Source organism: Hypanus sabinus, chromosome 13 (assembly GCF_030144855.1).
Source record: "Hypanus sabinus isolate sHypSab1 chromosome 13, sHypSab1.hap1, whole genome shotgun sequence".
NCBI lineage: Eukaryota > Metazoa > Chordata > Chondrichthyes > Myliobatiformes > Dasyatidae > Hypanus > Hypanus sabinus.
Window position 1 is genome coordinate 18366017 of NC_082718.1, and position 13464 is coordinate 18379480.

General features: G+C 38.2%; 1 protein-coding gene across 14 annotated transcripts in view; it reads right to left on the reverse strand.

The window, feature by feature from the left end:
• magi2a (membrane associated guanylate kinase, WW and PDZ domain containing 2a) overlaps positions 1–13464 on the reverse strand; it is a 552919-nt gene that overhangs the window by 142571 nt on the left and 396884 nt on the right. For all 14 annotated transcript variants that reach the window (XM_059987234.1, XM_059987231.1, XM_059987235.1 and 11 more), the window contains exons 5-7: positions 8840–9050; positions 8527–8606; positions 8202–8240 (exon numbers count right to left, since the gene is read on the reverse strand). In XM_059987234.1, coding sequence (XP_059843217.1) covers positions 8202–8240; positions 8527–8606; positions 8840–9050 — 330 coding nt within the window. The remainder of the gene's footprint in view (positions 1–8201; positions 8241–8526; positions 8607–8839; positions 9051–13464) is intronic.

Sequence of the window (13464 nt, forward strand, 5' to 3'; positions counted from 1 at the left end):
TAAAACTCCCACCTACTCCCACCAGCCTGCACCACAACCATAACCCTCCACACCCCTACTATTCATGTAGCTATCCAAACTTCCCTTAAATGTGGGAATTGAGCTTGCATGTACTACTTGCACTGGCAGCTCATTCCACACTCTCATAAGCCTCTGAGTGAAGAAATTTCCCCTCATGTTCTCCTTAAACTTTTCACCTTTTATCTTTAACCTTTGTTGTAGTCACACCCAACCTCAGTGGAAAAAGCCTGCTTGCATTTACCCTATCTACAGCCCTCATAATTTTGTTACGAATGAGGAGCAACTCTGATGGGCATAAGGGTGAAAATCGCTACTATTTCAGGTCTGATACCAAGGAAATGAGAGAGATAACAGCAAAAGATAGTTGTTATTGATAAACAGCTCATGTTAGTTAATGAGAGAGAGACAACGCAGAGATACACAAAGTGGAATGTCTCCTCCTAACAAAAGCGGAACCGAACCACTGATTACTGCTATTGTCTCTTGGAGAAGGATTGTGTATTGAGTACTGTTCTATTCATTGAAACCCCTCAAGGGGCAACCAGAGTGCGCTGGTTTGATGGTTGCATCATCCCAACCTGATTGACACCTGAGACCCCATGAGTGGGGATAAAAGTAGGGTTTGGGGCAACACCCCTCAGACGCACCAGGAGGGCCGTTACGAGACTGGTGGGGGCTTGTGTGTTTGTCCACCCTTGCCTGGGTGACGAGTCCACCACAGAATGGTCTAGCTAAAGGACAGAGGGGTCATACGTGAATGGCCACAACAATGCATCGATGGATCAAGATCGTAAAGGAAAGTCGGCAAGTCAATAGCTGTTACTCTCTCTCTCTCTCCCCCCAACAATTGCAACACAGTGACCAACAACTACCACAGTCTGCATGAACTGAACTGAACTTTGTATTTCCATCGGACAATTCATTATCCCCTAGACAACGATAGAGCTTATTTCTTATTGATTATTATTATACCCACACTTTTAGGTTTAGTATTGATGATGTATATTATCTGTATATTTGCATTGACAGTATTTTTGTGTATTTTTACTAATAAATACTGTTAAAAATAGTATCACCAGACTCCAACGGATACTCCTATCTTTGCTGGTAAGATACCCAGTTACGGGGTTCGTAACAGTATACCTCTATCAAATCTCCTCTCAATCTTCTACGTTCCAAGGAATAAAGTCCTAACCTATTCAACCTTTCCATACAACTCAGTTCTTCCAGACCTGGCAACATCTTTGTAAATTTTCTCTGTACTCTTTCAACCTTATTTACATCTTTCCTGTAGGTAGGTGACCAAAACTGCACACAATACTCCAAATTAGGCCTCACAAACATCTTATACAACTTCAACATAACATCACATCTCCTACACTCAATACTTTGATTTATAAAGGCCAATGTGCTGAAAAGTTTCTTTACCACCCAATCAACCTGGTACACTACTTTCAATGAAATACAGACCTGTATTCCCAGATCTCTTTGTTGTACCACATTCCTCATTCACTGTGTAAGACCTGTTCTGGTTCATCCTACTGAAGTCCAACACTTTGCACATGTTTGCATTAAATTCCAGTTGCCATTTTTCAGCCCCGTTCCTGCTGCAAGCCATGAAAGTTTTCCTCGCTGTCCACTACACAACCAATCTTGGTGTCATCTGCAAATTTAACCACAACATCCACTGCTTGCCTTAGTCAACTTTCCTGGTAATATTCTTGAAAAACTCTACAGGATTGGTTAAATACAACCTATATCATGTTGACTATCTCAAATCAGTCCAAATACTTAATATATTCGGTTCCTTAGAATACCTTCCAATAACTTTTGCAATACTCCTGCAAGGGTCAGCAACCTATAAATTCCTGGTTTACTTTTAGAGACCTTCGTAAATGGTGGAACAACATTGGCTATACTCCAGTCTTCTGGCACTTCACCTGTGCTAAGAGTGATTTAAATATCTGATAGGGCCCTGGCAATTTCTGCTCTTGCCTCCATCTGGATCTAAGGAAACACTTCGTCAGGTCCTAGGGTTTTATCCACCCTAATTTGCCTCAAGACATCAGATGCCTCCTCCTCTGTAATCTGTATAGAGTCCATGAAGTTGAGGACTTTTTGCCCCACTCCAAAAGACTCTGTGTCAGTCTCCTGAGTAAACACAGATACAAAAAATTAATTCAAGATCATCACACATGGATTACCATTCTGATCTTCCAGTGGACCAATTCTGTCCCTTGAAATCTTTCTGCTCTTAACATACCTTAGGATTCTCCTTCACTTTGTCTGCTAAGGCAACCTCATATTTTCTTTTAACACTCTTGATAGCTTTCTTAAGTGTACTCTTGCAATTCTTATACTCCATAAACTCATTTGTCCCTAATTGCCTATATCTGCGATGCACCTTTTTTTTCTTAACCAGGGCCTTAACATCTCTTGAGAACAAGGTTTTCTATACCTGATATCTTTACCTTTAATTCTGACAGGCACATAACATCTTTGTCTTCTCAAAATTTCACTTTTGAAGGCTTCCCACTTATCAAGTACACCTTTGCCAGAAAATAGCCTGTCCCAATGCACACTTGCCAGATCATTACTGATGCCATCAAAATTGACCTTTCTCCAATTTAGAATCTCAACCTGCTGACCAGACCTATCGTCTTGTGTATTTACTTTGAAGCTAATTGCATTGTGATCACTAGATGCAAAGTGATCCCTTGCACAAACATTCTATCACCTGCCCTGTCTCACTCCCTAATAGCAGATCAATTATTGCACATTCTCTCATTGAGACTTCTACGTATTGATTTAAGAAAACTTTCCTGAAAACATTTAGCAAACTCTACCCCATCTAGTCCTTTTATAGTATGAGAGTCCCAGTCAATACATGGCAACTTAAAATCACCTACTATAACAACCTCATATTCCTTGCAACAAGATGCGATCTCTACAAATTTGTTCTTCTAAATCCCAAGGATTATTGAGTGGTCTGTAATATAGCCCCATTAATGTGGTCATATTTTTCTTATTACTCAGTTCCACTCATAACACTTCACTAATTGGCCTGTCTTAAATGAGCACTGCTGTGACATCAATACATTCTAGTAACGTCACCCCTCTTCCTTTAATCCCTCTTGCCACCAAGTCTCACTAATGGCTGCAATATCATAATTCCAGATGTAGATCCATGCCCTCAGTTCATCTGTCCTTCCTGCATACTTCTTGCAGCACAAGGGCATTACACATCTCAGGGCATTAGTCGCACCATGCTCAAACTTTAGGTTCCTAACTTTGTCTGAGGTCTTAACAACATCTGTCTCCACAATCAGTCCTGGCACTCTGGTTCCCATCCCTCTGCAGCTCTAGTTTAAACCCCACCACGAAGCACTAGCACACCTTCTCAATAGGATATTAGTTTCCTTACAGTTCCGGTTCAAACCATCTCTTCTGTACAGGTCCCACCTTCCCTGGAATAGAGCTGAAAGATCCAAAAATCTAAAGCTCTCCCTCCCACACGAACTCCTTAGTCACATGTTAAACTGTATGATCTTCCTAGTACTGGCCTCACTAGCACATGGGACGGGTAGCAATCCCGAGATCACAATTTTAGAGGTCCTACCCATTAACTTAGTAGTTAACTCCTTTAACTCCCTTTGCAGAACCTCATTACTCTTCCTACTTATGTCATTGGTACCTACATGGACCACGACTTCTGACTGTTCACACTTCCACTTAAGAATACTGAGGATTTGATCTGAGATATCCAGGACGCTGGCACCCAGGAGGCAACAAGGTATCCGGGAACATCCTTCCCATCCACAGAACCTTCTTTCTGTTCCCCTTTCACCACAGCTTGCCTCTCTCCCGCCTTTCCTTCAGAGTCACAGAACCAGAATCAACACCAGAGACCTGACCACTGTGACCTTCCCCTGTTAGGTCATCCCTCCCAATAGTATCCAAGTGATATAACTGTTATTGAAGATGGCCACTGCTTGCTTAACCCCTTTCGCTTTTCTGTCACCCAGTTTCCTGCATCCTGCACCTTGGGATTTAATTACCTTTCTATATGTCCTTTCTATCACACCCTCAGCCTCCCAGATGATCTGGAGTTCATCTAGTTCCAGCTCCAACTCCTTAATGCGGACTGTTAGAAGCTGCAGCTGGATATACTTCTCCCAAGTGTAGTCATCAGGGACACCAAGCCTTCCCAAATCCTGCAAGAGGAGCATTTAACTATCCTGCCTGGCATCTCTACTGTTTACTGTTCTAACTGAGCAAATAAAAAGAAGGAAAAACAATAAACAGTGGTGGGGGTGGGGGGGGGAGATATGAAAAGTCTCTACCTGCAGCTTTCTTTTTTGCCTTCTCTCACTCAAGCCTTTCCTCGCTGGAGCCTAAAAGAGTTAAAGCCTCAAAATCTCCACTCTAATAATAGCTGTCCAGCTTGTCCCTGCCTTACTTTAATTTGTTCTTGTCAATCAATCCTGAATGCTGATTGGCTGCTGCTCAAAACTCCAAATTGCCATGAGTTGCTACCTTTTCTACTCAATTGGTGAAGTAAGTGAACTACATCTTCTCAGGCTTCTGATCTCTCTGAGTGGGTGCTGTTCATCTTTTATTTTTCTTCCCAGATCTCCAGCTTATCTATAGCTTGTAACCTTTGACAACCTTCTTTATTATACACAACTTTGAAATCTTACTAATTAGCCCACTACATTTCATACAACACTGCACAATACTGGTTCTTCGATCCACAACCCCTTAACCTACTCTAAGATCAATCTAATCCTTCTCTCCAAGAGCCTTCCAGTTCTCTTTTATCCACATGCCTGTCTAAAAGCCTATTAAATGTCCCTTTCATATAGATCATTCGCATAACTGCCTTCTAAAACAGTGACTACTCTCCATTCCTTTGGGATCTCGCCTGTGGCTAAATCTCTTGTCAAGGCCCTACTAATCCTTCTTATCACAGTCAATAACCTGGGACAAACCCATCAGGCCCTGGGCCATCTATCTTACCGTTTTTTTCAAGAGACACAACACCTTCTCCTCCTTGATATCAATATGCCCAAGAGTACTTGCATACTCCACATAAATCTTGTTTTCCTTCACACCTCCTAGGTGAATACTGGTGCAAAATTGAGTACACTCCATTATGTTCTTCAATCACTAAAATTGCATCTACACTATAACAGATCTTTCCTTGCACATCACACTTCCCCATCTCACTGAATTGCTTGCATCTGCAGCTGCTAAAAAAAAAGTTACACCTGTAACATTTTCTAGTTCTGACACAAAAAAAACCCTGCAGAGCTGAAACAGTGACTCGCTTTGTAGATTCTTGTTGGCATTGTCAACGTGCTCTGTTTTTGTTTTATATCTAAGATTCTTTGCATTGGATTCTATAAGTTGAACTACATTTCACAACATTACAGAATTCCAAAAGTCTCCAGTCTTTACTTTTCCATTGAAAAGAGCCTGTACACTATCTAAAAGGATTGTGATGGAACACTCTTCATCTGCCAGGATGCAACACCCTAGAAGCTGGACAATATACAGGCATCACAACCCACTTTTATAAGTGTCTCATTTACATACATTTACTCACTCCACCACTAATACAGAGTAGCAGCTGTTTGTACAATATTCGCCTACAGAAGGTAGTGGATTCAAGCCAGTATATCACAGGTAATGTCGTCCCAGCCACATTTACATGAAACGTTACTGTAGAAAAGCAGCATCCATCATCAAAGATCCTCATCACCCAGGCCGTGCTCCTTTCTTGCTGCTGCCATCAGGTAGAAAGTGCAAGTACCTCAGGACTTGCATCACCAGGTTCAAGAACTACCCCTCCACAATCAGGCTCTTGAACAAAAGGGGATAATTACACTCATTCTATTTCTGTTACAGCCTCAACTGAGGGTCTCACTTGTTATTTCATGCTCTCATTATTTACTGCTATTTAATACTTGCATCAGCACAGTTTGTTGTTCATTGATCCAGTTTACAGTTACTGTTCTATAGATTTGCTAAGTATCCCCGCAAGGAAAAGAATCTCAGGGTTGTACGTGGTGACATGTGTGTACTCTGATAATAAATTTTACTTTGAACTTTGTATATTATGCACTACAGTCACTCCCCAAGGCTCCTTAGAAAATATTTTATAAACCCACAAACTCAGCCGTTGAGAAGAACAAGTGTGGATATATCACCAATAGGAAGATGACTTCCAAGCCACACACTATCCTGAGTTGGAATTAAATCATTGTATCTTCACTGTCACTGGGTCAAAACTCTGGACCTCTTTCTCTAATAGTACACTGGGCATTAGAGTCAGAGACTAACTGTGTTGCTCATCAACAAGTTCCATCTGCATGCATTTAGCTCATAACCCTCTTGACCTCTGCTATCCATGTACTTATCGAGATGACTTTTAAATATTGCTAATGTGTTTATCTCAACCACTAATTCTGGCAGTTCATTCCAACTATGCACTGCTGCTTGCATGAAGAGGCTGCCACTGATGTCCCTTTTCTGCAGTGTTTAAAATCAGAAACAATAATCTTCATGGTCTGTATGACTGCAGATGAATACAGTGATTCTGTAGTAATAAGGAGATAACTATTTATCATTAAAACAATCTAATTTATCAGATACCTATATATTTTCTAGTGGACACAGGATTTTTATTGTACGTCCTATTTGGTATAAAGTTAGTCTTTAGTGCACTGAGTAATCACTGATTTGTGATAGATTAACCTCACTCAGAAACATTTCATGCAGCCATGAATCATTTTTCCAGAAGCAAAAAATTTTTTGTTAAGTGAAAGATACATACACACCAGGGACTTTTTTGGGTACAAGAGACAAGCAACCAGCAGCTTAATCAAATACAAGATACTGCAAATGCTGGAAACCTGAAATAGAAACAAAACGTGCTAGAAATACTCAGTAGGTCAGGGAGCATGCTTGCAGAGATAAACAGAGTTGTCACTTCCACTTGAAGACCCTTTATCAGAATTCATAAAAGATTACTGAACTGAGATATTAACTCTCTCTCCCTCACAAATGCTACTGTTATGTACTCTTTCCTTTGCATAGGGTACAAACTAAAGAATAATAGATGACAATGGTTTAGAACAAATCATAAGAAAAATAAAACCAGATGGACATACAATGAAGTTAGGTGATGAGACATCTTAATAAAGAAATAAAAATGAATCACCGTTTTTGTCATTGTTGCCATGGACGTAACTGCAGAGACCATTTTAATTGATGACTTTGGGTCTCCTGCTCATTGTGGCAATCCTGTTGCTAGGGAAACGTTTGTTTCAGTGCAGCAGGCGGATGAAGAGGATAAGATGCTGGGTTTCAGACAGTTGCTGTGTTCTGATACACACATATTGAAACTGCAATTTTTTAAAAAAATGTTTGCCTAAGGTGCTATTTCAATTCCATAAAAATATCCAAATATAATGTTTAAAAATGAATCTGTGAGATGGTATACAGTTATATAAAAAACATTTTTTAAGTAATTGGTTAAGGTTTCTCGACGGCAAAAGTAAATTAAGATTCTCTGTAAACACTGTACTTCCATGTACACAGCAGTTTAATTACACAATCTTCAGAGCCCATCTTAGATTTACAGTTCATAAACGCTATACATGTTGAAATTTATTGATATGAAATTTAATTTCATGCGGAGGTGGCTTAATTTTGAAATTTAAAAGCAAAGACATATTAAAAAAATGTCTTGCATTATGCCTTCATTTGATGCTCTGGGATCACAGATAAATAATAATAAAAAACTTTTTACTACAAGTATTTGATTTTTCTTACAGATTATTGATACTCAGGATTTCCTTTTTTGTATTCAACCTTAAAGTCTATCAGCTTGGATTATAGGATGTATATATATATATATTCTTTTAGATAATGTGCCTTTCAAACAAAACAGAATGAAGCTGCAATGTTCCATGGTTTAATGTAACATGGAAATTATTTTCCTCACGGTAATCTAAAACTGGTTTCTGAATGGCTTCATGAAATCAAAACAAATTGTGCCAGAAGAAATGCAGAAAAGAGATGGCAAAAATTCTCACAGAAATGAAACAAAATGGCTATATGAAAAGAGCTATATCTTGAAATTAAAATGAGAAAATTACTTAAAGTTACAGTACCTAGCTTCTGTCCAGTGTTTCCAGATTGCAGCTTGTCTCCTTCAATTTTAAATCAGAAATATAAAATTAACACAGAAAATTCTCCAAGGCACAGAAAAAGACAACCTCAGTTTCTACACTGCTGCAGTTGATATCATTGGGTTGTTGAAGAACAAACAATATGTAGCGAGCATTGAAGGTCACCTGTGTCCCAGTGTTAGCTGCTCTCATTAACTATTATTCAGCAGCAAGATGCACACTTCAGCTACCAAATCTAAAACAAAAGCAACTGAATTAAAAAAATGTTATGCACACATGCAGAGTAAAGGAATGTGGATTTACTCACCATTATCTTTACATTCTTCTGGAGGCTTTGCCTTTTTAGCTAGACGAGGATCCAGCCAGGATGTTGTTTTGGTGTTATGGCTAACAAAGAAATAAAATGGCTCTAAGCTTATTCTTAAGAAATTCTTGCTCAAGTTATAATCAAGGCACTCAATTTGCTAACGCAATCTAATTAGCTGCAGAAGTTGTGAAAAGCACCTTTATTTCAGCTGCATTCTATTCATTTAAACTACGCTAAAACCTTAAAACATTTAAGAGAAGCAATCTAAAAATGTTCATCTAGAAATCACATATGTTTGAATAAATGCCCTTACTCAATGAAGTAGACTTCGCCTTTTTCAGTATATGCCATCTCCCAATTCTCAGGCAGTGGACCCAGATGGTCCCCATCCTCTGGTTTGGTTTGCTTCTCTGAAACTGAATCATCTTTTGTTCCTTTTGTAAGGCCATAGACTGGTGCAGCACAAGGATGTGAAAAAATTTCACCTGGGGCATCAGTGCTTTTGTCTTCATGTTCACTAGATTCTGTTGGAGGACACAGATAATCAACCTTAGTGAATATACAACTCATGCTCAGACAATGTAATCATTTTGTTTTTGTGTCAGATATAATTAGGTAAAGCCTCAAATTTGGCACATAAAAGCTTATTAACTGATCTGAATTTAAAATCAAATAAAACAACGTGTTTCATTTAGTAAACCCAGACTCCACTACATAAGATGATAGTAATGACAAAGAACACCACATTTTTAAAACTAAATGAATTCAATTGAAAAGACACATAAAATTTAAATAAAACATGCAATTTTTGAAGGTCAAGTGTAGTTGGAAATGTACCTAGTAAATCTGATATGGGGCAAGTTGGTACAAGTGTACTTTGAAATAAACCAAGTTAAAATCTATCTGCCTTAAAATAATAAATATCATAGTAAACTAAAACTTACCCTACATTACCTTATCCTTAATGTTTGAAATATGTTTCGTAACAGGCAACTGGATAGAACTTACAATTGTGTAGCAATATTTGTATGAATGCCATGTAATGGAAAACTTATATACCATACAGGAAAATGCAGTAACAATCATCTGGGCCATCCTGTTACTCTAGAAAATCAACTAGACATTTCTCTACATGAGTTGCTAGTGTGTCTTAAGTGATTTCCACATCAATAAACAAAAAAATAACACCAATTCTCATATAACACACTTTCTCAAGTAATATTGGAGAAATTAACTTACATTACTCCAAAAGTGGTCATTACTAGCACTCCAAGGACATCTAGATCTTGAGAGCACTGTGACAGATTAAAATGCAACACTTACCATTTTCACCTGTTGTCCTTCCTTCTACAGTACTGTCCCTTCACACCTGCCAAATTTCCTGCTGATTGGTGTAGAGCCTAAAACCCCCGATCACTGACCTTCCCTAAATGAGTCCCTGATTGGCCAAGGCTCCGAACTCCCCTCCATCCACCAATCTCTATCTGCAACTTAGTCCCTTAATCACTAATCTTCTGTCAATCCAAAATCACCTCCACACTCATATGAGTCAAGTTCTAATTCTCCTCTGCCCACTAAGCTCTCACTGATTTGCTCAGTCTAAAAACAACCTCTTACACTACTCTTGCCTTATCACCATCTCTAACTCTCCCAGCATGATCTAGTGGTGTAGTGTGCTGTTTACTGCTAATAGTGTCATTAAAGAAATTCAGAACTGAACTTGCTGAGGCCATGGACTGACATGTTAAACCATAGGCAGATTCAGTGAGTTTTATCTGAGGAGAAAACATTAGAATCTAGAAATGTAACTGAAAGCAGAGCAGGAGCTGGTGATTTGAGATTTATTTACTTAGGGAATATGTAGAAATGCTACCCACATATTTTGGAAGTATAGCTCTGACACTTTGAAAATTTGGTGACAATTTGATACATTAAGAAATTCTACCTTTGAAATTGAAAGGTAAAAGTTTTCCACAAGGTCTGGGCATTTTAATTAGTAGATAGTTGTCCAGATTTCAATGTTACATCATTCAATATTGATTCTGTTGAAGAGAAGCTAAAGTCAAGTTACATGACTATCATTTTAGTTTGTAAATTGAAATTACTGACATCTCATCATTTCCAACATGGAATTTTTTTAATATATTCAGCAGGGACTCCAAGTTGCTAATACACCTGGCTTTTTCCACAACACAGTGACACTCACCCTGAGGCACTTGGCTATCTTCATTATGAACATGCTGGCAAAAATGTTTCAAATAAATATACTCAAATTTTATTTACTTTCAAGCACGTTTGAATGAGCCACTAATAAGTCAAAATAAGTGATGGCCTGAATTTAGTGCTTGCACTCTCTTCTTGGCCCAAATCCCAAGTAGATCAGGGCTCGTACATGCTGGAACTAAGGAGATTGAGAGGGGATCAGATTGCAACATATAAGATTATTAAGGGATTGGACAAGATAGAGGCAGGAAATATGTTCCAGATGCTGGGAGAGTCCAGTACCAGAGGACATGGTTTGAGAATAAGGGGTAGGTCATTTAGGACAGAGTTAAGGAAAAACTTCTTCTCCCAGAGAGTTGTGGGGGTCTGGAATGCACTGCCTCGGAAGGCAGTGGAGGCCAATTCTCTGGATGCTTTCAAGAAGGAGCCAGATAGGTATCTTATGGATAGGGGAATCAAGGGATATGGGGACAAGGCAGGAACCGGGTATTAATAGTAGATGATCAGCCATGATCTCAGAATGGTGTTGCAGGCTCAAAGGGCTGAATGGTCTACTTCTGCATCTACTGTCTTTTGTCCATGTTTCTTTATTTCCTTAATAACTGAAAAAAATGCACCTATCTCTGTTACTCAACAAAATAGCCCAGTAGGGTTGTAAATTCCAAAGAATCACTAGTTTTTAAGTGCAGAAATCTCATCTCAATCCTCAATGGTTAATTCCTTATTTTGCAACTGTCACCCTTAGTTCCAGACACCCTAAGGAAAAGATACATCAACCCTGCATCCACTTTGTTAAGGCTTCTAACAATAATGGACGTTTCAATGAGGTAACTTTTCACCCTTTCTAACCTAATATATTAAACTTTAAGATTTGGATTTAAGATAATCTCATGTATTTCCACATTTAATTCCATCTTGTATATCCTTTCTTATCCTGTCACTAGCTTCCTCGAAGACCTTCTCCATCCTCTCAATGATCCACAATCACTCAGCTTTGTATCAGCAGCAAATGTAGATATCTTATATTTAGCCTGCTTATCCAATCATTGACATAGACTGTGAATAGTTGGCACCCAATAATAGTTTCCTTTTTCTTACTAATTTTCAATTTATGCCAGTATTTTATCCTGATCCAATGCATTTAATTTGTTGGTTAATAAACTTCATTTCCACTTTACTGAATGCTTTCTGGAAGTCCAAATACAAGACATCTACTGGCCTCCTTATCTATTCTGTCAGTTGGTTAGAAATGGAAATAACTATCTAACTGTATTGTCACATACGATTTACTTTCTTTTCTTTTAAATCCATATTGACTTCGGCCAGTCCTGGATCCCTTTTCTTTGTTTCCCTTTTTTTCAAATAAAGGAGTTGCATTAGAATCAATGAAATAGAGAATTTCAAAATCTTTTAGAAACTTTGACATTTTGGAAGATGGCAAACAGTTATCCACTATTTTCTTATCTACATTTTAAAAATCATTGTGACTCATGTGATTAGTTCCTGGGGATTTTTCAGCTTTTGTCCCATTTGTTTCTCTTACAGTTTTTAAATTAATACTGATTTCTTTCAGCTCCTCAGTCACCCTGGATCTACAGCTCACTATTATACCAAGAAGGCAGAAATAAAATATCTTGTTTCAATAGTACAACATTAGTGGGGGCTATCCAAGGTCCACATGTCTTGATGAACACTTGTCAGAGTTAATTTAGCAGGCTGGGGTAAAGGGCAAAAAGAGGGCACAGAGAGATGTTTCTGGAATAGATTTTCAGCATCCATTACAGTTGAAAACAAAGAGGTCTCACCCAGCACATTTGAATGACAAGAAGTTGATATCTAAGGTTCAAAGTCAAGTGAGACTTCTACATGCACCTTACATTATTCCACATCAGCAGATTTCTTTTGGACTGGATTATCACCCACAGTCCTTGCACATCAGTACATTATTTTTGGGGTGCAGAGGCTAAATTATATGACTTTAAGCACTTGACTAATCTATCATGAGTAGGCCTCAGTTGAATAATTCTAGGCTCTGCCCTTTGCCAAAGATCATAAAAGACTAATAGTTTTGTGTCTCTGATAGTCAAAAGCATTTAAATAACATTAAATAGATTAGAATAATTAGAAGAAACAAATTTTAAATCAAATATAATAAAACAAGACATTTAGAACAGAGTAAAGCAAGCAAAGTACTTAAGTTTCTCCATAGAGTTGGCAATTCTGTTCCGATGAATGTGCTCAATGTCCCTATATCAAGCATTCCTAGCATAATGCTCAGAAGCCACTCTTCAGCAAACTGCTGTTCCACTGTTGAGCTCAAAGGTGTGTCCAGTAACAGAGAGGACAGGCATCTAACTTGGATGGGCATGCAGGGAAGAGCTAATGGTCAACAACCAGTAATTTTCTTCAGATAACATGATTTAACCCATTATATGATATATTTGTTTTCTTTAAGCTCATGACACTTCACAGAAATTTATAAGGGGATGAAGCAGATGCTGACTGTTAAAATAAGAGACATACATGAATATTTCAATCTTTCTTATAAATTATTAACACAACTAAAATTGATGATTGGTGTATTGCATTTTTATAAGAATTAGTTTAGATATTTTTAAATGCATTACTGGGATTAGTTTTTTTAAGTGCAAAGTGATGACTAGATAGATAGAAAGATACTTTATTGATCTCAAGGAAATTACAGTGTCACAGTAC